Below are 24,552 nucleotides of genomic sequence, written 5' to 3' on the forward strand. Positions count from 1 at the left end.
TATTTTAATTCTAAAATTCATTATTTTGAAAATTTTGCATAACATTCGCGAAGCTCAAAACTTGTCTTTACCGTTTTATCATAATTTACGTATAAACTCTATCTTATCTCACCTAAGTTTGAATTTTTTTTTGAAACTCGATCATGCATATATTATGGAAAAAATATATTTTTTTTCTCATTGTTTTAGGTTTTATTGGATTATATTTTTAGTTGAATACGACTTTTATATTTTAGTATATTAATACATTGATTGAGATTTTTTTAATATTATTTAATTAAATATTAATAAATAATCTTACCATCGCGATCGTGCGTTAACGGCGGTCCAGCTGATTCGATATCCTGGATCCGCCACCGATGGTGAGGCTCAAAAATGATCAAGAAAGGTGTTGAGAACGGTGAAAAAGAACTTATCGTTGGATTTGAGTTCCTTGGAACTTGTAAGAAGAAGCAGAAGTTCATTCTGTAAACGAGCGCGGTCCTCAGTTTGGGGATCTCTAGTTAATATATTGCAAGATTCTGTAGAACGAGTTAGGCTTAACCCAGATTTAGGGAAGCAGAAGCAACAAAAAAAAAAGGAAGAAGTGCCCAAGGAAATGGGAAGACTGGTAGGAAACAGGTTGGTCTACACTCGAAGAAATCAACGAGGAAAAGGTGCACCCCAACTGGCCACATCTCTTTAAAGGTTAGAATTCGCGAAGAATTGATCCGAAGTTGCCCCATTGGTAATGACGACGAGAATTATAATGCAATAGGGAAAAGTATTCCGGAATTATTTAAGAGTATTGAAACTAAGCTGGAGGAAGGAGTGCCCAACAACCAACATGAAATTAACTGCCAGGAGGAGGTTGATAATTTTGGGGCATCCATTGATAATAGGTGTTCGGATCTTGGAACTTCGCCTGATTCAGTAGTTATAAACTCGGTTCCAGAACCTCCAATTTTTGAAAAAGGTGCAGAAGACAATGTAGAAATGAATCCTTCTTCTGGGCTTCTTGTCGCTTATGATTCATTCAAGTCACAGAGCTCAGAGACATTGTTTCCTAAAAAATTGCCTAAAATCTCTAGAGCAAAGGAACGGAGCAAACAAACGTCCCGAATGTTGGATTTATCCAAGAAACCTAATGCTTCTAAAAACAAGGGAAACCAGAACAAGTCAGTTGGTAAGCATAAGGTTAAGGAGAAGGGGGACACTAGCTGTGCCCTCATTGAAACGGAAAGCCACCTGGCAGAAGGCATTACAACAAGTTTCTTTGTATAGATGTATGTAAAGCAAATTGCTCCTTCCCTCTTGACATGAAAAAAAGGTTAAAAGAACAAGTCCAAGAGCATGTTTTGCTGTGCATAAAGTTACTTTCCTAGAAAGACTTAATTTTTAGAATGACCTTTCTTTCTAGGGAAGTAAGTTTTTATTAGTGAAAGATGTAACGTTGAAAATCAAGTTTGGCATATAAATAACTTAAAATGAGTTTCCCTTGCCTTTAAGCACTACCGAACATGCTCAAAGTGAATCTCAAATTATAGATATACGACATCATGCTCTGGCCCCATTATCTAATCTAAATTTTAACTATTTTTGTAGAAAATCGAGCATCATCTAATCTTGGAGAGATTGGTTGCTCAAACAAAGAGAGAAACAACTTGCAAAATATGTCAGATGGGGCAAAGGATCAATACATTCCACCAAGAAATGCGTGGGGTGCTTTGTGATGATTGTGATAAATGGAGGCGCATCCCGGCTACACTTGCAGATCAAATTGACGAAAAAAACTGCAAATGGTAAGCGAACATGTTTGTTGCAATAAGCTGTGCAATCATGCAATAAATATTAATGTGGTATAGGCAACTTGCCATTGTATAGTGGCAAAGTTTTCTCCTAATGTCAACACCTCAATCAGCAGCCTCTATATAATTATTCAAGAGATAGTATCCTTCCATAATTACCCGTCATAATTAACATTTACATTTACAAAGACTCGATTGATGCTGAGGCAGAAGCCTTTAAGACATAATCTGTCTGGTCCAGTTGGCTAATCTTTGTAAAGTTTTCTTTTTTACTCTGTGTTTAAAGTATCGATACCATTTTCGCAAGTTATAGTTGAAGTTTTGTGTGGATAATAGTATGTAATTGTAATATTCAAGAAGATCCTCAAAATGGTTCGCATTGTGTGTCAAGAATTAGGTATACCTGTGGTTGTCTTTGGTGAATTCAATTATAGAATATTATTTGTGGCAAACATTTGCTCTTAAAACTGGTTGTAACATTTCTTAAAGATATTTACTTACCAGGAATTTTCAGGTTTGGAAGTTTGGGAGGAGTGTGAAATAGGCTGTCTTTGAGATCAAAATGTCTTTAAAATTGTTCCAGAAATTTCTTCCTTCAGAAAGTGTTACTTATAGTTTGTGTGTTTTTTGGGACCAGTGTAAATTTCTGATCCTAAGGGACTGCTTGTCCATGGGTTACAGACATGCTTTTATCAATAAGATACCTTGCTAGATTTAAAATAGATCATGAAGATTTCGAAAAAGTATTCAACCTTCTTCTGGTAGGTTTTCAAGAAGTGTGAATGATGCAAGCGTACCATTATTGGAACAGTTCATGCCCCAGAACTTTTAAGATCATACATTCTTAAAATGAATCATGAAGATTTAGATGCATTCTTCAAACTCCTTCTGGTAGGTTTTCAAGAAGTGAATGATGAGAGATGCAAGCATACTATTGTTGGACATTTCATGCACACTTTTAAAATCACATACTCGTCTGGCATTGATTCTCAAATCATTATTTCACGTCCCACTTTTGAAACTTTTGGTTTTGTGTGTATTTTCTCAACAGCTAGTTCATTTAAGGTAACATCAAGTTGCATATACCTCCTATTTGAGGGTCTCTTCTAAGGGAAGACTTGACCAGACCACAAGCTTAAGCATTCGGTTTTAAATGAAATGATGAAAGCGGTATAGATCTATTCAGTTGAGAACATATAAGCACGGCAGCACTTCGGTACTAATTGTGAAGAGATCCTGAACGTTGAGCCTTGGTGGAGTGTACTGGTTACAATATAATAATTTCTAAGATGTGAGATTTTTTCTTGTATTCTGCAGTTGGAAGGGTTTTTTGTTCTTATATTTCTTCCTACTAAAGGACTTGCAAGGATAACAACGATAAAGACTTTGCTGACTGCTCAATTCCGCAAGAGAAGTCAAATGCAGAGATCAATGAAGAGCTGGAAATATCTGATGGTTCCTGTGAAGATGATGCTCGTGGCGCCTTCTTGAAGTCTAATCCAAATCAGTCAACAGGTATTTGATCTCCACAATGATGTTGCAACAATAATGTTGTCCCCATCCTTGTATTTTGAATGCATTGAAGAATGATATACTCTTCCTGTTTTGCAGCTTCTCAACAGTCATCTTAGAAGCTTATCAAGTCAAACTTGTTTCTGCATCGAAGCTATAAAAGTCAATCTATTGATGAGGTAAATGCTGTTGTGTCCATTTTCTATAATATCTCAATTTGTATTCAGTTTGAATTAATCTCTTATACGGTCTCAGCATATATTAAAATGAAATTACCGACTTCATTGCAAATTTGCAAAATTTGGAATAGAAATATCTTATATTTTTGTATGGTTTAATACATATTAATATGTTACTGAAGTCATTTATGATAAAAAGTTTGCTTACCTGTGAAGCCTCTTCCTTCGAGTGCTTATGTAAGTAGATGTTAGTCACCTGGAGATGTTTAATTTTGTGGTTACGAAATTTCTGAATTGTATTTCATTCATGGAACAAACAGAATTGATTTGATGCTTTTGATAATTTCAAGATCGTATGACCTTGTAGTTCTCCACTTGGTAATTGACATGGAGTATGAGAGCATGAAAGTAGATCACTGGTTTGAGGTGACAGATGTAGTAGAGTTTAACTTGAAGGTTTGGGCAGATGTTCCAGTTTAGTATTGTGCATAAGATGGTCAATGCATACTGCTTCTTGAATCCTATTTTGTTTGTATATTTTTGTATAAATTACTGAAAGGAATCATAAAGAACTCCACTTTACATTCACTAATGCTTTTGCCTTCCCATAAAGATTTTCTGGAACTGTCAGAGACATGCTGTTTTTTCTGTTAACGAGGAAGAATTATCTCACTAAATCTGTTTGTGGTTCTGTTCAAAGTTTTCCTAAATTAAAGGATTCATTTCCTATTTTGCCCTTTTGTTATAGTTCTATTATCTAAGGTTTAGCCTGCCATTTTAATTTATGATGATTTATTGTTCTATTTATACGACAAACACCAGGTGGGTGATACATTTTTCCTTGTTTATACATAAGGCCATTGATCCCATTGTTTTGATTGTAAACTAAATTTTGTGACCTTCACCATAAAAATTTTTTTGACACATACATGTAGCCATAAGCTTAAAGCACACAGAAATATCGATAGCATATTCGAAATATCTTGGATTATTACAAGAGAAGTATGATGGAAATATTTTACATTACGTGCTAGCCATATTGGGTGTGCAAGATGTGTTGCTATATTATCTTTTCAGTATGTCAGTGGTCTCTACAAGTGAAAGAACTTGCTGAACTGTTTTTTTGACCTTTGCCAGAGCCTCTTGAAAACAATAATAAATGCACTATGGATGTGGACATATGGAAAATGCACTAGTTTGGGGTTGATGCCAGTAGAATTTGGTTGCTGCCTTCAGTGACTAGTGATGTTGCAAACTTGGAGCAGCTCGATAAATAAATGATAAGGTCTCATGGTCCATCTGGATGCATGTGTCAGTCCACTGTGCCTGGGTTTTTGTTCTTCACATTTATGACTTCCACCTAAAACTTTTTGTTTCTTGGCTGTTTCTCATTTATATGCCTAACAGATAATGGTATGCCATTGCAAACCTCCGTTAGAAGGTAGAATGGGTTGTGGAGCTAAATGTTTGAACCGGATGCTTAACATTGAATGCGTTCAAGGGACTTGTCCATGTGGTGAACTTTGTTCCAATCAACAGGTGCATTAATGTTTTAGTAGATACTGAACTCGTAATTGAGTTTGTTTTTGTTTCTGAGGCCATTTCCATACATACTCTTGTTGCAGTTTCAGAAGCACAGGTATGCTAAATTAAAGTGGTTCTGGTGTGGAAAGAAGGGCTATGGCCTTCAGGCGCATGAGTATATCTCTGAAGGACAGTTTCTTATTGAATATGTTGGGGAGGTAACTTGTATTCCCATTTACTAGGTACTTGGAATCTAATATGTTTTAAGAAGTCACACTTTGTTGACTTTATACTTGCTCGAACACGAGTGACAATGAATACTGTGAATCAAGTTGCTAATTATGGCGTGATCTTATATTTATGTTTCCATTATATATTTTTTGCAATCTAAGATGCATCAACACTAACGTGTGTCGGACACGTCGATACGATTTTTGAAAAAAGTACCGATACAACACGTTGCGGAAATGTTGATTAAATTCTTTAAATTTCTTCATTTATATAGTATGACCTTAGTTTTATACTTCTTATAAATTTTTCTCATTGAAATTTTTAAATAAGAGTGCCTATTTGTTATATTATAAAAATTTTGTGTTAAAATTATTACTATTGCCAATGAAAGAAAAAATGACTATGGTAGATTGGCTAGAGAGTATCACTATCCGACATGACATGACGTGTCATACACGGACACAACCCTAATTGAAGTGTCCGTGCATCACAGTTTTCAACAAAGGTAGGAAAATCCTGTGATGCCATTGTGAAGATGCTAGTAACTAATTATTTTCTTTTATTTATATCCTTTAGGTTTCTCTTGTGCTAGTCGTGATTGTTCCAAAATTTGCCAGGGCTTACACCTTGACAAGCGCCTCATGCAAAGCTGAACCTCAATTTTAATTGACATATGTCAAGGTTTGACTTATTGAGGTGCATGCTGGGGCATTTGGGGAGTTTGAGGTGTGCACACCTTACTCTTCACTCTGTGAGCTTGTTTTAATTGCTTTAACTTTTTAGATTGTTTATTAACTGCTCAGAATGTTAAGGGTTTTTTGGACTGTTTGAAACATTATCCAACGAAAACTAGAAATAATAGAATTGGAGATCAGGGCGTGTCCTGTCCTCCTACAACTGATGTGCGATAACCTCCCAAAAAGCACACACAAATTGAAGTTGCTATTTTTCAGCCTCATGTAACTTCGCTCCTCTTTCTTTTGTTTTTTTTCTTCTTGTCGTGTCTGTATTTTTGCATTCTTTTCTCTTGAAGTCAGGAAAAAACCTTGAATAGTTGGCAAGTCTTTTCATTTGTTTTAGATTTATACTCTAGTGGTAGATTAATGGTGTTTTTATGTTCTTCGATTTTGTTAATTTATTGTTTGCTACTATTCATTCATTTTATTTTTATAGATTAAATTTTGTTGAAATATTTTGTTATGGATTTTTAGAGAAATGCCTTGTTTTCTGAGAGAACCTCTTTAATCAATGTGTGCCTCTTATTTTCTCTCCTTTTTTGTCAGATGATGGGCCGTGACATTGTTCTAGATGGTAGGAGATTATGGAATACTTTATCGGTATTACGGAGGAAAATAGTTTGTTTATGAATAAATCTTTTTTCTTGTCAGAAGGGAATATACTATAACTGGAATAGCCCTCAATATTTGTCTATTGCTTTCTGCTGCATCTATATGAAAGTATATTGAGTTTTGATATTTTAAATAAGTTTCATTGGGTGAAATAAACATGTATACATGTACGTGAGATCTTATGATTGTAGTCACATCACTTTGTTGTATGCCAATGTTAGTTTGTGGACCTCACAGGTGCTTGATGTGCATGCTTACGAAGTTCGGCTAAGAGAGTATGCTTTGAAAGGCCATAAACATTTTTACTTCATGACATTGAATGGCAGTGAGGTTTGGCCTTCATCACTTACTATTTGTAGTTATAAATAAACACACAATGTCCTTTTAAGTGTTCAAATGCTTTTGAAGTTGGAGGAGGTCAGTTTCTGATGATACTGTTGCTAAGTTCCTTGTAGTGTTTGTGTTGTTGTTATTATTATTATTATTATTATTATTTTTTTTTTTTGTTTGAGGAACTTCATGACTCGAGTAACGCCATTGCTGGCAGTTTTGCATGCAAAATTTTCTTCTGCTGATTAAGATCATGTCTTTTGCACATTGGGTTAGTATGCATCCTGATGTGATAGATGATGGGATGATGCTGTGATACCTTTTTGACAGGAGGAGCATTCGCTTTTGTCCAACGTAAATGGGATCTTTTGAAAAGACTTTCTTTTCCTTTGAAAGGTTGCTGCAAAACCACAATGAATACTTACATCTTTTCCCACTTGTTTCTTCAACCTCTTCTCTTTCTTTTACTCCCGAGATGAGAGCATCCCATAGAATGGCCACAAATTATAAGTGCCTCATTTTTGGTAATTTATGTAACTTAAAAGCGCCCAACGTCTAAACTCATTTTTTTTCAATTGGAATGATTAAATCACTATTTCGAAATTCTTGGTAGTATATGACTTTATTTTGTTGATAGGAAACACCTTTTTGATTTTTATATATTGTTTTCTGGCCGTGGTGGGGTGTTTGAGGTGCAAATATAGTTGACGCCGGATGTTATGAGACAATTATAGGAAAAGGGGAAAGAGGAGGGAAGAAGAGAAAGGAGGGGGAAAGGAGAGAAGAAGAGGGGAAGAGGAAGAGAGAAATAAGGGAGAAAATATCAAATTTTATTCATTTCAAAGTTGTCTCAATTACATTGCTTAGATCCCTTTATATAGGGTTTAAACTTATGATAATTAAAGTAGGAAGATACTCTAAATGAATGACTAATTATGTTTCCTAAATACGCATTAAAATTGGAAATTAAATATAATAATATCACTTGTCATTCTCCATCAATAGTGTCCTCTGCTTTGTGTACTAGTTGTTCCTATTTTCAAAAGCAGGGTTTATAGTTCGAGTTTGTGCCCTTTATCTTGACTCAATTTAAGATTTGAGTTTGAGTCTAGATGAGGTAAGCGTGGCTGGACTAAAATGATAGAACTAATGCATTGACCATCTTCGGGAAAGGCACTTGATATATAATATGATGAAACTTGATTATCTCTTTGCATTTTGTCAGGTGGTTTCTAATTCAAGCTCATCTGGATATTTTTACATTTTTTGTTAGTGTTGACTGTTGACAAAATTATTGTGTTATTCCAGATTATTGATGCATGCGTTAAAGGGAACCTGGGTCGTTTCATAAACCACAGCTGCAATCCTAACTGTCCTACAGAAAAGGTATTCCTGTGAGCTTAATCTTCTATGTAAAATAAATTGAAGACAGTTTAGGATGATGTTCCTTTCAGTTGCTGATCTTCTTACATATTCCCCTCCCTTCTAGATCTATTCCGTCTCCCTATTCTCTTCTTTCCCCATGGCCTTCCCATCCCTCTCTTCCCTTTCTGTAGGTTTATCATCTTTTGATAAAGCTTTGCCATTTTCTGATCAGAAGCTAGTGACAGCAGATTATTTAAATAGACCTTTCATGTTGTTCATGCTCATTTCACGTCTGCTTGTTTATGCCTTGTTGTCTAAAAGTTTATGCCATACTAAATTATAAACTATTGTACTAAACTCTTAATCTACAGCTTCCAAAAATTTAATACATGCTTTTGGTACTGCTAAAATTTTGACCCAGAGTTTATTTGACAGTGGATGGTGAATGGAGAAGTTTGTGTTGGACTGTTTGCTTTGAGGGATATTAAGAAGGTAAACTCCCTCTGCTAACAATACATTCCTCATTTGCTGACTAATTGACTGTTCCCTCTTCCTGAGGTTTCTGGATTTTGCATTGTTGTCTGATGAAGAACATTGGACATCTTTGCTGGGAGGTTTCTTCCACTTTTTATTTTCCCTTTTTCTTTTGCTTTGTTTCCAAGAGGGGGTATTATACTATTACTATTAGCTCACATTGCTTTCGAGTAATACACAGTGCCTGTTAACCTTCAGATGCAGTTATTTCAGATACAAGGATATATGGCCATAGCCTGTCTTGGTTTTAGTCGACCATGTTTTGGTTTACTTTTTAATTTTTACGCTTAACTGATTAGTGTTGTAACAAATGCATGCATACTGATGGTTGAACTATTTTGTCAGGGTGAAGAAGTTACATTTGACTACAATTATGTACGCGTGTTTGGAGCTGCTGTTAAAAAATGTGTATGTGGTTCACCTAATTGTCGGGGGTATATAGGTGGTGATCCATCAAATGCCAAAGTAATCATTCAGGGTGATTCTGATGAAGAATATCCAGAACCTGTTATGATTTGTGATGAGACAGATAATGATTTGAATGGTACAATGACAAATTCCTCCAGTGATACAGAAATTACCGTTGCAAAGATAGCACTAGAAAACAAAGATAGAATGAAGCAACTGGAATGTTTTGCTAGTCGCTTGGAGAACATTTCAGAGACACACTTCGGAAATTTTAACTCAAAAAGCTGAAAATCTTGACTCTGCTTCCACTGATGGTTGCTTAAGGACTTCAACGTGCCAGAGACATTCTTTTGTTCAATCCGGTGATGTGTCCTTACAATCAGATGATTGTACAAAAGAAGCCATCTCTGTGGTTGTGCACGAGTTTTCTGCAGCAGAAAGGAACACGACAGATTCCTTGTTCTCCAATTGTGAAATGGAGATGACTGCCCCTACTGGACCACCTAAAAAAGTTGCTAAAACTCGGAGGAAGTTAAAATCTGGTAAGTGGGCTAAGGAAAGAATTTGTAGAGTCTAATCTACTTGCAAAATCTCATCATTCATCATCTTCAGTAAAGAAGGGGAAGCTCCAATCTAATGCTATGACTGGCAAAAGAACTGCAGATGTGGATAAGTCAATTATAGTACCCTATAAACCCAAAAAATTGCCAGAACTTTCCTTATATAGCCATTTTGAAGCAGGTAGATGATTTTCTGTTGATATTGTTTTGCGGTTATTCTGCTTGTATTTTACTGGAATGACTTAACTTATTGCTTGCAGTTGTGGAGAAACTAAATGAGTTGCTGAATCCTGAAGGGGGAATAAGCAAGCGAAAAGTATGTTATTTCTCACCTGCTATTCTACCTGCCTGATTTCTTTTATTTTCTCTTGGTTTTCTGGAGCATCTGATACTCTGCTATTTTTTTATTTATAAAAGTAAGTGAGAATTTTTGGTTCCTTGGTTCCAATTTTTGTTACAATTATCTGAATTATTGTTAAACATTGTGATATCTAATTTCCTAAATTGATTGATGTTGTTATTCTCTGTGTTATGTAAATCATGAATTTGATCCTGTTTTGTTTGCATTCAACTTAATTTTAAAATTTGTTTTCTTATTTCCTAATAGGATGCATGGAGAGGCTACTTGAAGCTTCTTTTCCTTACTGCTGCTTCGGGGAATAATGGGCATGGTGAAACCATTCAGAGGTAATTTAGAGCTGTTACTTCCTATAGTATTTTCTTGTAGCAATTAAGTTTTGTTATTTTAGCCAGTAAAACTTAGTTGCTTATCTTTGAATGAATTATTCTGTGATATACTTATCCTGTTTTCCCTTTTCGTAGTAATCAAGATCTTTCAATGATCTTGGATGCCATGTTGAAGACAAAATCACGGACCGTACTAATCGATATAATTAACAAGAATGGTAGTTCTTGGTGATTTGTTGTTAGTAAATGTCTTTTATGTCAATTTTTCCACAAATGCAACCACATTCATGGATGTATGTCTCTTCTTATCTTTGTAGGCTTGCAGATGTTACACAACATAATGATGAGGTACAGAAGGGAATTCATTAAGACTCCGATCCTGAGAAAGCTTCTTAAGGTAAGCATGTTGAAACTGATGTGCTAGATAATGTTTTCTTAACTGGGTGCTTAAACATTTCAGAACTGTTAAATAATACCTCATTGGTAAAAGAAATGAATTCCAAGTTTGGTTTTGATTAAGATATAATCAGTTCAGTAGAACCACAATTGGCATGCAGATCTGCTCATCCGATCTAGTCACTATTGGGTAGTCAATGAGCTACATTCAGTATATAAATATATCATGTATTTATTTGCCTACCGATAGCCACACAAATTGACTGGTTCTCTAATAAATTACTTGGGGTGTGATTGTATAGCTAATCTTTGATGTATCAATATCAACTATGACTTAAAAGCGTTCCTGTTATATCCATTGTTCCGATATGAATATATAACTGTATTCTAGTACATATTGTGTATCTAACGTTATCAAGTTGGTTTTGTTGAACCAAATTACTCTTTGGCAAGAAAATGATAATGTTAGAGAATTCCAAATCATGTTTGATTAACTTCTTGAAAGAGTGGCACTCAGCATCTTTTAAAGGGGAGTCATACACTTATTGTTGGTATTGCTTTAGCACTTGGTAATCTTAATAATGCAGTATAATTGATTCATATAAATTAAGTTAAATTTAATCATTGGTGACAGTGATAATAATGAAGACGATGCAATATAATGTACTTGTTTTTATAAAATACTGTTAAGAGTTTTCCCACATTTGTAGCTCGCTGTTCTTTCCTTCAGGTGCTTGAGTATCTGGCAATGAGGGATATTCTTACTTTGGAGCACATAAGTGGAGGTCCTGCACGTCCAGGAGTGGAGAGGTCAATGAATACTCAATAAGTTTCATGTTAAACTATTTGTAGAGATTTTGTTGTCTTCGAATTATTGGATTAATTTTCAAATTTTGCTGAGTTTTCTGATTTAAATATGCAAAATCACTTGCTCACTAGCGATGTATGTAGAGTGTTTAGATATATTAAGCCTCTGTTTGGTGGGGATTAAATTCAGAATTTTAGTAAATTTTGATAAAAATTGATGAAGTGTGGGGTTGAAAAGCTCTGAGTTCCATAAAATATGTGGTTAAAATTAATTGTTGACTTTGACTTAGAGATTTTAATCCGGACCAAACACGGGCTAAATTATGATTAATTAGCAGCATACCATTATTGCAGTTGTGATACTATGTTGATTTCTGATATTTTATTTTGGAAATCAAAAAAGTTCATTATCCATACTATGTTGGTGTAGTCCTGTTTTCAAGATGCTTGCAACCTTAAAAAAGTTTGACCGGTTCAGTTTATCAAAATGATGTTACCTGGGCTACTCTTTAGTGCAAAGGAGGAATATCTACAAAAATACCTTGAGAACATTATTGTAATCGACACATCAAGTAAATAACTTTGACCATTGATCTCCCTCCATTTGCATATGCACATTATTGTACACATTTATTATTGTCAATTTCTGGTGTTTATTTATATAAATCATAAATTCACTCTATTGGTTCATGGATCAGTTCTGTTTGGATATATTTTTTACTTCTTACTGATATTGTCACATGGATCACTACAGAACAAAGAATTTTGTTTCTCCTATATTCGTTTAAAAGAAGTAATTTTTGTTGTCTTGAAATGCTATGAGCAAAGTTTTCCCAAAAACTTATCTTTTAGTTTGGAGTAATTTTGGTTGTTGTCTATCATGCTTACATTTTTATTTCTGAATTGCATGTTATTCTGTATTGCAGCTTTAAAGATTCAATACTGATACTGACGGAACACGGTGACAAACAGGTATTGTTTTACAATGTGTCTTGCATCTTAATGTTAATGTTCATAATTGTGCGCCCATTTTCTGGCATCTTTTTGACAGAATGAAACAAGTTATATTCCTTAGAGCATCTCCAATGGTGGTGTAAAATTGGATAACTACTTTTACATCCGGGTGGATCTAAGTCCAAATTCTTCTCTAATGGAAAAATATAAATCCGCTTTTTTATATTTTCTGCCGGAAAATGCAATTTGCAACTCCTTTGCATCTCTCCATGGGAGAGGTTTCTGGACACTTTGGAGATCTATATCTCTATTTTACACCACCATTGAAGATTCTCTTAGAAGGTGGGAAAAATAATAATAATAATAATAATAATCCAAAATAATGTGTCCGGATGAAGATTTTTTCCCTTGAAAATTAAAGTATACAAGTGAACGTAATAACATAAGGAAGATAATCCTGGGTTGAGTTTAATTCTGTTCTTTCTTATTCCCCGAGGTTAGTAGGAGTAATTTCATAGTTGTTAGAAGTTTATGAATGTCAAATCTGTTTTTTCTTGTCTGCAGCTCATGGAAGTTCTGTTCAATGACTCTGTCTCCACTCTTTTCCGGACTTTTCTGTTTCCTATATTTTGCCTTTTGTTTTAGACTTAAATTAGTATTTGTATAAATGCAGAAAACTAACTAGTTTAAGTAAAAGAGAAATCACTGTAGCTTTTTCAAGATGGGTAGCTGAGATCTCCTAGCTTCCTGGAAATCGACCAAAATTCCCCTGAATATGGGGAAATGAGTTGGAAAAGAAAGCATTAGTAAGAATTATTTAGCAGCACTGGTTCATGTTATATCAGACACTCTCCATCCTCTTTATTTATATTGTATTGTTTTCATTCAACTGTTTACTCTCCTAGGGAGTAGTACCATCTTTTCCACTTTCGACCATTGGCTACCTTTCATCTAATATGTAGAGAGAGAGAGAGTAGCACGATTTTGGTTACTTTCCACCACAGGCTATTTCCCTTGTTGGATGTTGAACAATGGTTATGGTGGTTACCTTCAATCTCGACATTTAAATAACAACCAAATGATAGTGCATACATTTTAATATGTACCTATAAGAAATTTAGCTAGTATACAGGCAAATCCACATCAATTTAATAGTTTTATTTTTTCCCGAGAACATGGTTTAGTGGATAGGTCATAGCAAACATAAAATGAGGTGAATTCATGTCAAGCCATTACCTGTTTATTCCAAATATTGTATTCCATCTTTCAGACCTTTCTGTAGTGTTTATCACTGCATTTTGGCGGTCATAATAATTTGTTGTACTAGAGTTTGTAATTATTGTGGTTTTTATTTATGAATATTTGCACTCATTATTGTCTGGATGTTCTGATGGTTGTTTCTTGAAGATTATCTTCCAATATAATGTTATAAGATTCACTTAATGATTGAAGGCATATTGCTGAGTTGTTGGTTGAAGCTATGAATTTTATTTCACTTCTCAGGTCCATCAAATTGCAAGGAACTTTCGGGATAAGTGGATTCCTAGACATATGAGAAAAAATGGCTGCAAGGAGATGGTTGATGGGAGGATGGAATATAATCCTCATTCTAGCTACCCTAAGTTTCCTGTTTTACATGATCATGGGAGTGATAGGAAACTTTCAAAAGCAATGGTGTTGGGAAACGCATTCTGTGCCTGAATCTTGTATGGGTAACCCTGGTGTTCCAGACATCTCATCCTCAGGTGATAGTTGTGGAACCAATGGCAAAAAAAAGCACAAGCGTAAAAGTAGATGGGATAATCCGTTGGAGGTATGCCCTTTTCCAAGCATCAACAATGATGTTCCTCCTGGGTTTTCATCTCCTCGTAATGGTCCTACGCTCCCATATGATGCGTCTTTGACCTCTGTTGATCACCGAGAGGAATCCATGCACATGAAGGGTCCATTTGATGCAGTACTGGGTGTATCACAGCAAATTTTTATTTCAGGTCTTTCTGTCTCTTATGGCATTCCATTTACTATCATAAAACAATCTGGGGGCCTAGAAGCAGAAACTTCCGAGGATCCTTGGGATGTAGCTCCTGGTGTGCCATTCCACGTCTTTCCCCCATTGCCTCCATATCCCTGTGACAAGAGGAACCCACTAGCCTCTGCTGCTAACTGTCCGTCACTGAGTGAACCTGCAGATAAAGCAGATGCGGGTTTTGATAATTGTACTGCTCATCACTCAGATGAAAATTATGTGAGGAAAACCAGATTTGACTCACTGGCTGTAAATAATTCAGATGTAAATCACAGATTTGATTTTCAGCAGGGAGGGAGTTCCTATAACTTGGGGAGGAATTACTTTAAGCAGCAAAAGTGGAATTACTCAAAGTTTGCGCCACCATGGGTTCTGAATAGAAATGTTTGGTAATGTACAGGGAGCAATCCTAGAAATGGCGTGCGAAATTGCCATTTAGGTAATGGGGGAAAATTGAGACTAGACATACAATTCATGAGCATTGACAATGATAAATTTGGCATTATTTATAGGATGATTTTCAAGGAGCTTTTAAAAATTTTAACGCTCCTTTTGAATCTATTACATTATTTGCTGCATAGATTTACTAAAAATAAAATATTCTTTTATCTGTTTAGTTTTATCCTCATGTATACTCCATTGCCGAGGTTATTCTGAGAAATGATATACTTGCTTCAGGAATACAAGTTCAAACTTCAAAAGAGGCAAGCTTATCTCATTTATCTTAGATACTAATATTAATTTTTACATTTTTGGAATAAAATTTACTGCTGTTCCATGCTGGTTATTACTCTTTCCCTCTTACTGTGTATGTGCACCTGTATCTCTCTGTGAAATTTGGCAGTGGTGCCAATTTTTGGGTTTTGGTTCTCTTTTTATTTGAGTGGTGGTGGGGGTGGGGAGGGTGATTGAATAAGATGGGATACATTCATATGGTTCCTTGTACAGCTAGGATGGGGGTTTTTGGTCCAAACTCGATTTTGCCGTGTGTGCATACATGGTAAGCATATTCTATCTGTAGTAAGTTGTTTTCTTTCTTTCTTTCTTTCTTTCTTTCTTTCTTTTTTTTTTTTTTTTTTTTTTTTTTTTTTTTTTTTTTTTTTTTGTCATTTCTAATTGATTTTTGATATTTGTAATTAGATTCTTGGACGAGCCTATGCAAGGGGTCCCTACGGAGTCATACAGTAGAATTGGAGTGCTACAGATGCCATTAGCAACAAAGAAATCTACTTTGTGCAATGAAGTGTTGACATGGAGAATTAAAATGTATATAGATTGGTCTGATGGACTTCAAATACACGGACATATTATGCATTTTCAGGTAGTCTTTGTTTCCTTGGAAATTGCATTGGCTATCTTTCTTCATTATCATAATGTTCAAATAGGAATTTGCATAGGAATTTTGAGTATTTCTTTGAAAATCTCATGGCGTGTGTCGTAGGGAAGACTGGATGGTATTAAGCAAGATAGTCATTAAATTTTTGTTCATTGTATTGTTCCATGCGTGTCCAATAGTGTGTACCAACTTCCACTTTCAGGATTTTCTTTCATTTGGTATAAAAGCTTTCTTTTTGGCTACCTTTTTGCTGTTTTCATTGATGGGATGCATTTTGGTAATGGATATACTGTAAAGTTAGGGCTATGGAGTGACGAGTGGATACGGAAATTGCATCTTTGTTTTCCATTCCAACTAAAGCACACAGTGACTCCCGAAGGTGAGTATGTAGAATGATCTTTTGCATATTCTCGAGCGACAAGTGTCCTCGAGTCTTTCAAAGATCTGGTCTCAAAGTTGGTTGTCTAGGAATGTCCGGCTTGCTTATATCTTTTGCCACGTGCTGTCGGTTTTAGTTCGCTAGTCAGTGATTGGGCATTGGCAATTGCAACCTAGGCAATTCTTGCGCGAATTGGTCATTTAGGATGTCTAGAAAGCTTTTTTTATGAAGTCTTAGAGAGATCGAGTAGAGATGAATATTATGTTTTTGTATTTTGTAACGAGAAATTCTTTAGTGTTTCATGAGCGTTTACATGTAAACTTTAGCTGAAAATGAAGATCTTTATAATTGTTTCCTATTATAGCTTCGAAAGGTGAAAAATAATGAAAATTTTTATACAAGGATGTGAATTATTCACCTGCAAAAAGGGAAAGAGTTAATACATTTGTGTTGTCAATAATCACCATTTGAAATAATTTATCGAACTGATGGAGACTTGACTCCAAAAGAAATAATCAGCTACCGAAGGACTCAAAATTCAGCCTTTTCCAGATGGGGAATTCCAGACATGATGCACAGGTTGAGTCGTTCACCCAATAAAGCATTACGTGAATTGGCATTTAATTGTATTTGACATTGCTTGTGAAATGTCTTTTACGTGGATTTATATGTACTTTCGATATTATTACCTTACAAGCTAATTTAAAGGGCAAGTTCTACTCAGAAGTGAATGTTACAATTAGTATAAGAACGGACACTTCTCGTCTTGAAATTCTCTCTTTGTTGTTGGGTAACTTGGGAAGGCTACTTCGGTAGAAGACTTATTCTACAGAACCGCTTGTTAAAAAATAAGCCTTCATAAACATCAATTTTAAATATGGGCAGAATGTAACAATCCAGATGCTGTTTGGCAGCCATTTTGTATCATATTTTTAGAAAAATTCTAGCCGTTATACTAAACTTGTCTGAGGATGAGCTCTGTATTTTGACGAAATTACAGAAGAATTACCAATGTACCCCCTTCCCCGCCAACACCCACACACAAATAATAATAAATAAATAAAAAATATATATCATTTTTCTTTAAGCAAGAGCAATTTCAATAATTTGTATTATGTGCAACATCTACAGTCAATAATTACAGCTTGTCTGGGACCTACCTCCCTATTGAAACAGTAAAAAAAATGCATTCTGTATTAGGCCAAAATAGATCCCAAACATGAACCTAATTTTATCTCACATCGTTCATGAAATGTCTTGTGAACTTATTAGCCGTTAAAAGTACATTCTATAACCGTGAATATTGAGAGGAAATAATGCTATCTAAAACTAGTAATGCTAGAGCACCAATCTAGATGGCTAAATTTTATAGGTTTAATTAAATTAGACATATTTTAATTAAATTAGACATATGATCTTGCATTTTAATGAATTTGTCATTTAATACCCATATAATTGTCATCTAAATTAGTGTTTAATATCAGTAATAATGAATAACATTACTCTACCCTTATAATCTGTTTTCCAACGAAAAATGTAAAATATCAAGGACTAAAAGAGTTGCATACCTACAATTCCAAAACAATATTTCAAAAAGTAATCAACAAAGGTCTTATTCCTGATAACCATAGATACATGCAACAAGTTTATGTGCCTTTACAAAAATTTACGCAAGAACTAAAAAAAGGATATATCCGTACACCTGTACAGCTGTTTTATTTCAAGCAGTTCAATCTTGCCAAGATTATCGTAAGAGCAGCTTATCAATATCGTCTCAATAATCGTCTAATTTGCACATAGCACCAAGTTTTCAGTAGTGTCCTCTGCCTTCTCCAACCGCGAAAGTATCGTCCAATCACCTTTTTATAGCTAGGTCTCTGCTGCACCATATTCCAATACTCAGCCATGTTTGGCCGGGTATCGATGTATTTCTCTTTCAAATTCAAGAGAACCAGTCGACTCAGAATAGGAATGAACATGATGTCTGCCAAAGTAAACTCGTCACCAACCAGATACGTCGTTTCTCCAAGCTTAATTTCAGCTTCATCGAGAATCCTCTTGAGATGGTCTTCGCTCTGCCTAAGAACTTCCACATCCTGCATTTTATCCTCTGTTTCATATGCTTCTCTCAGCTTACGGTGATATGCACTTGCCAATTCAGGAGACTCAGCCATTCTAGCAATTAAAACGCGCCTTAAGAATTTAGAAACATAAAGACGATATTTCACCGGGAGGTGGAAGAGAGTAAAGAACTTGGGATTCCATTGTTGTATTTTATGCATCCATTCAACAACTTCTCTGCTGCTAAGAGTCGGGTCGTCCCTATACCCGCCAGAAGAGACCAATGCAATCCTTTCTATGTACCTGTACGTCTTTTACATTGTTATAATCAGTAGAAAATATTCCTAGCAGCAATTTAAAGAACTAAATTTTCTTTAATCCTCTGCCCCTCCAAACCTCGAAATGAAGGAAAACATGTTGATGAATAAATTTAAATAAATAACGAGTTTCCTTTCTACTAATTTAAGCTTTTAAACGAGGCGTGATAACAAAGCAGACAAAGACCATAGGTTCAAGTCTCATTGCCATCCTTTTATGAAAAATAATGTGAGAGTGTTAGGCTTAGAAGAAAAGGGGAAAACAAATAATAAAAAAGCTGACCTACTCATGAAAAAGAGAGGTGGGGGTGGGGAGGGGGTGTTCAAGAAAATTAAAATAAATAAATTTGTCCGAAGCTTAAGCTTGATGATTTGGTTCGAGAAAACACAACAATGGTCAATATAAATTTGTAAGTAAATGATACAAACAACACATGTGCCTTCTTTTGTTTGGTATAACGATAACCATGGTATTGACCACAGCAATTCACATATAATCCTGAAGAAAGCAACGTGGAAACTAATTTAAGACATTCAATAGCCAAGTATGCAAACAGAGTTTAAAATGTCCCCCGAACACTTTTAGAAGGGTAAGAGAAAAGTGACAAAACAGGTAATAGTGAAGATAAGCGAGAATGAAATAAAGAATAAAGATAAGACGTACTGAATGATCTCTATAGTGTTGTATAAGATGACAGAACCATTCTGAAAAACGGGAAGTTTAGCACTTGGATTCGTCCGGAAGAAATTGGAATCGAAATTCTTGCCAGTGACAGGATTAACATGGAATGATGTGTAATCGATGTTCTTTTCTTCCAATGCGAGCCTCACCTTCTGGCTGTCCAAGGAATACGGGTGGTGATATAGCTGCATGATGCTATCAGCATCAACTGTTGAGCTTTTCACTCCAGTATACAGCACTTTGATGAGTGCTATACAAAATCTTCGCTTATGGGGGGAAATCCTGCATTCATTGATGATCGATCAGAAATCACTGATGATCAATTTATTTAATCAAACTCCATATTCTCAAGCTCAAAAATCTCAAAAATTACAAATAAGTTGGAGCATTTTTTAGCTTAGCCAAACATGCTCTAATCTGATAGTTGATAAGTAAACACAGTTAAAAGTGAGCCAGAACACGGACAATATAAACAGATGAAAACAAAATGAAACAACTGATAGATGCAGAATAGTAAACAAGAAAGCATGAGAACCACAGACATAACTTCGTAGAAGTCATCTTACGAAGTCATCTTCAGTTGGATTTCATCTCGACCCTACATGTAGAAGACATCAATTTTTATTTTATGCAATATTCAAGGGTTCGTTGCATAATCCTTGCTAAATTCGTGAAGTCCCCAAAATCTCAGACCTTACTTGCTTTTTTTTTTTTTTTTCCACACATTTTTGGCACGTGTTATGGTCTTCAGGGATAAGCTCAAGCAGAGACAATATCAAAAACCATGACCATCTACAAAATCTGGGCTACTTTTTTCATTTTTCCACTTATTACTCACCGATCATGGTCTTCGGTGATAAGCTCAAGCAAGATTCAAGACCAGAACAAAATTCATTTGATCAACAAAATAGTCAGTTGCGTAGCTTTTGTTAATCAATATCCAAAAGAAATCCACTTCCAAATGCACAAGGTAATCATTTCAAAATAAGTGCACTAGTTACATTCGAACAGCTTATCAAAATTCAAGACGTGAGCAAAATTACAAAATAGTCAGTTGCAATTCATCTTTTGTTGATCAATCTATCAAAAAGTCAATCCACTTCCAAAAGCACAAGATACTCATTTCAAATCAAGTGTACTACAGCTAACTTTGATTTATTTCAACAGAACACAGAATCATCGTTATTTTACTCATGTGTTATGAGCCAAAGCATGTTTTGGATGACCATATTGTAACGACACTGTGTATGGTATAACATTTTGAGCCATAGGAGATGAGAATGCTTTTAATGACTTAACTTGTTTAAGGCCCATAGAATTAATGCTTTGATCAACCATTCGACCAAATAACTTCTAATCCCATTGAATGCTTTTTAGTGAACTTCCTCATACACGAACGCTTTTGAGTCCTTTAGTATCACAGCAGGGCCACCATGGTTGAAGTTTCGCTTGTGTCTTTCATTTGCCGGGAGCGCTCAATTTCCTGCTAGGGAAGGGATTAAATGCTAAGACCTCTCTTTAGTTTCACAACAAGTGTTCCTGTGAGTCTTCAATTCGCCAGGAGTGCTCAATTTCCTGCTAGGGGAGGGGTTAAATGCTAAGATCTCTCTATATATCTCAATGCGAGCCCATTTCATGATTTTTTACCCATAACCGAAGCCCAGCCCAGCCCAGCCCAGCCCTAGCTCCAGCCCATTTCAATTTCTTTTGTGTAAATTTTTTACTTCTCATATTAGCCAGGCTTAAAAGAAACAGTCCGATCTTGGATCCATCCCTGCAGCCATAGTCCTTATCTGTAAGATGCTTGGAACAAGAGTTTTGGTTTGTGGATAGAGTTGGTTGCAGGTGTTCTATTACAGTGTATAGTTAGAAATGGAGCGGAAAAAAAGGAGGGTTCATCACCGTTTGGCAAAACATCTAGCATTTTTCTATAGTGTGGTCTTAGCAGATGGTGATACAACTCTTGTCATCAACATTGAATGTAAATGTGCTTCATTACTTGATTCGGTTTTTCATTATTTTTGTTATGAATTTGAAAACATACGAAAATGTGAGAAGAGACTCAGTTTTCCATTGATTATATTGGTTGTGACAGATAACCATCGATAGGTTTACATTATCACAAAAAACATGAGAATCAAATGTAAAAACGAATTTCTTATCATATTCTTATCTATTTAAGATTTATGACTTCCCAGAAAATAAAAATAAAAACCCAATCTTGTATGAAGCATGTTTGCAAATTCAAGCGACATATAATAGTTGTTTCTAATGTTCGATGTCCTCGGGGCCTGGGTTTGCTCCCTAATGATCATCAATTCGAGTTCCCTCAAACCATCGAGATGAGTACCCGACTGTAAACTTCAGGGCCACATGGGATTAGTCAAGGTGCACATAAGTTGCCCGAACACCCACAGTCATAAAAATAAAATAAAAAAATTCGTATTTTAGGAAACATGATTAGAGTGTGATTTTAATTAACTTTTATGGCATTTCTTTACTTAGTTATGATTTTTGAAACCCTATATTAAGGGGATTATAGCGATGTAATAAAACAACTCGGCTAAATGATATAAATTGATTTCTCTTCCCCAATTTCTATCTTCCTCTTCCCCTCTTCTTCTCTCCTTTCCCCCTGCCTCTCTCTTCTCATCTCCTCTTTCCCCTTCTACAATTCTCCCATCCGGCGTCACATTCACATTCACAAAGTCAAATCCATTCCGAAAATAGTCACTTACTTGTCCAGCATTCAGTCTCTTGTTATCCCAATTAAGAGCAAATTCTTCAGATGCTTGGCGCTTTGTTCCAATAGCTTCAAATATAAAGAATACACAAAATTAGCGACATGCTCAAACCATTTGACCCATTCTAGACATGCAGCGCATTTGACAAATGATAGTATAAGAAAATAGATTACAAAAATATAAAACTTAACTCATGTAACATAATACACTGGAGGATGGTGGATGCCAATACAAACCTAAATAAGTCCAAGTGATAGGAGGGTAAAAGAAGAAAATATCACCAGTGTGCTGCTTTCACCAAAAACAATAAGTGTTTTTCCCGTGAACATTAGTAGAGGTAATAAGGTTTCTGAAAACGTGGATGCTCAATTTTAAACTCTCTGGAATTCAATTTTCAGTTGATCTTGGGCTGAATGTTAGTCTTTCATTTAGAAACCCTTGCTGGATATTTTCCATTGATCTTGTATATAGTCAACTAGTCTTTGCCAACCCCAAGCCACCGGCCAACCCCACCGACTGTTCCCCCACTCTCGCCCCCACTACTTGCTACAATATAAATATCTATAAATATGTTCTTGCTTAAATATATTTAATCCACTTTTTTTTCCAATTATTTGCTCATTAAAATAAAAATATGATCGTTATTTATCATATCAAGTCACTATATTTGATTTTCTATCTCTTGCGTGAGATTCGATTATATTTTTCATTTTTATTTTTATATTAATGTGCACCAAACGGGACAATTATTTGGATCAAGTCATGAATTGAACATAGTGACCACAGATTGCTCGACTAAGCAAGTGATCGCTTAGAATATTTTTTAGATAAACTTAAACAGAATATGAGTAACAATTTTATATCCAAAATTTGAATTTTTGCCTTCTTAAGGGGAATGGTTATTTTTTTAGGAGAAACTCTAGCTTTACGAAACAACTGATAAGCAAATTATTTTAAATTTTGAATTTATTTTAAAACTAAACTTTATAAGCTTAGTTGCGTGTGCTATAAGCCCAATTGTGTTTGGCACTTTCGTTCAATATATCCTATTCATGAAATATGAGGTTAAAAAGTGGTAAAAGTTGTGAATTTAATAAAATATGTCATTAAATATTAAGGTTGATCAACTTATGATCTCATAACAAACATGGGCATGTTGTCAAAGCATACTGGCGCTTAAGTCACATTGTCGTCTATTAACAAGTGTTGTGTACATAATAGAATTTCAATGAAAAGCAAATTCAACCTGCACATGAGATTCGTGTATGATTTTTTCCTATGAGTCTAAAAAACAGAGTTATTCTAAAACGCTTGACTTAAATTTGATTCATGTTTTTCAACTTACCAAACTAGTCAACTATTTAAAAACCAAATTCAAATCATAGACAATTGTTTGCAAAAAAATAAAAAATATATAAAATAAAATGAGAGAGAGAGAGAGAGAAAGTGCAAAAATCTATGACGTAGGCTCCAAAATCTCCAGTGACTTTCAACTGTCAACTGGATATCAACTCAATAAACTACATAGTAGGAGGGAAAAAGATGACAGAAACATGCCCTAGATATATCATTCAAAAGATTATTCAAATCAGTGGGCTGGAAAAATTTAAATTGCTTACTAGTGCAAAAATTCAAAAGACCAACAGTTGATTTAATTTTAGCTTAGTGTATAACAATAATTTTATTTTCGATAAGATACCAAAAAGTCATCAAGATTTTGGATACTAAAGAACCTAATTGAATTGTGCGATTGATGCAAAACATGTAAACTTGTACGCAATATGTAAGAGTGACAGGATAGTAATAAATAATACCGAAGAAGTGAAATAAGCTAAATTCTTATTTATTATAATGGTAATCCTATCACATAATGTGAACATGCCCTTAGGTTTAAATTACGTGCAAGGCTGTAAATCTTAATAAAAAAAAAAAATAGACGTCTATACTTTTAACATTGGCATTTTATGTTTTTAATCTCTCCGCTAAATGAATGAGTCATTTCTTTTCGACATCGCATTCCCATATTCCAAGCATAAGTTAGTGATGCTTCGAGGGATTTTCTTCTAGCATTGGAGGCTTCTTGGGACGATTGTGATAGTTCCACTATGGAAAAAAGGGGATGAATGACTTCATGTCTAATCTAAGCAAAAATCGAGTTTTGCTCATTCAATGAGCGTTATCATAACTTACGCGCCTACTTTTGATCAAGATAACTTGAATCTCATATATATTTCTCTTTGTTTGACTTCCCGACTTGCCTTATTGAATCAAAGCTATAAATGAACGCTCTTCATGTTCTAAAAAATATTTAGATGAAAAGTGAAGTACCAAGGACAAAAAAGGGAAAAAAATGTAAAAAATAATGGCTGCTTCTCAGTTCTCAT

The 24,552-nt window shown here is 35.0% G+C and overlaps 1 protein-coding gene and 1 pseudogene across 1 annotated transcript; one reads left to right on the top strand and one right to left on the bottom strand.

Moving 5' to 3' along the window:
• Positions 1-295: 295 nt before the first annotated feature.
• Positions 296-16,227, top strand: LOC111380897 (annotated as a pseudogene).
• Positions 16,228-17,929: 1,702 nt separating this feature from the next.
• LOC111380891 (glutathione S-transferase TCHQD) lies at positions 17,930-21,080 on the bottom strand. Its single transcript, XM_023004550.1, has 3 exons — positions 20,724-21,080; positions 19,407-19,706; positions 17,930-18,728 (listed from the first exon to the last, which is right to left on the bottom strand). Exons 2-3 carry the CDS (start codon positions 19,613-19,615, stop codon positions 18,128-18,130), a joined length of 810 nt encoding a protein of 269 aa, XP_022860318.1. The 5' UTR covers positions 19,616-19,706; positions 20,724-21,080; the 3' UTR covers positions 17,930-18,127.
• Between the last annotated feature and the right edge of the window lie 3,472 nt (positions 21,081-24,552).

The sequence above is a fragment of the Olea europaea genome, unplaced genomic scaffold (assembly GCF_002742605.1).
Source record: "Olea europaea var. sylvestris unplaced genomic scaffold, O_europaea_v1 scaffold2226, whole genome shotgun sequence".
Lineage (NCBI taxonomy): Eukaryota > Viridiplantae > Streptophyta > Magnoliopsida > Lamiales > Oleaceae > Olea > Olea europaea.

Excerpts from the sequence above, each read along its gene's own strand:
- LOC111380891 (XM_023004550.1), bottom strand. The coding sequence starts at position 19,615 with ATGCAGCTATATCACCACCCGTATTCCTTGGACAGCCAGAAGGTGAGG. Across the intron at positions 18,729-19,406 it reads AACACTATAGAGATCATTCA|GTACATAGAAAGGATTGCAT; the intron begins GTACGTCTTATC and ends AAAGACGTACAG.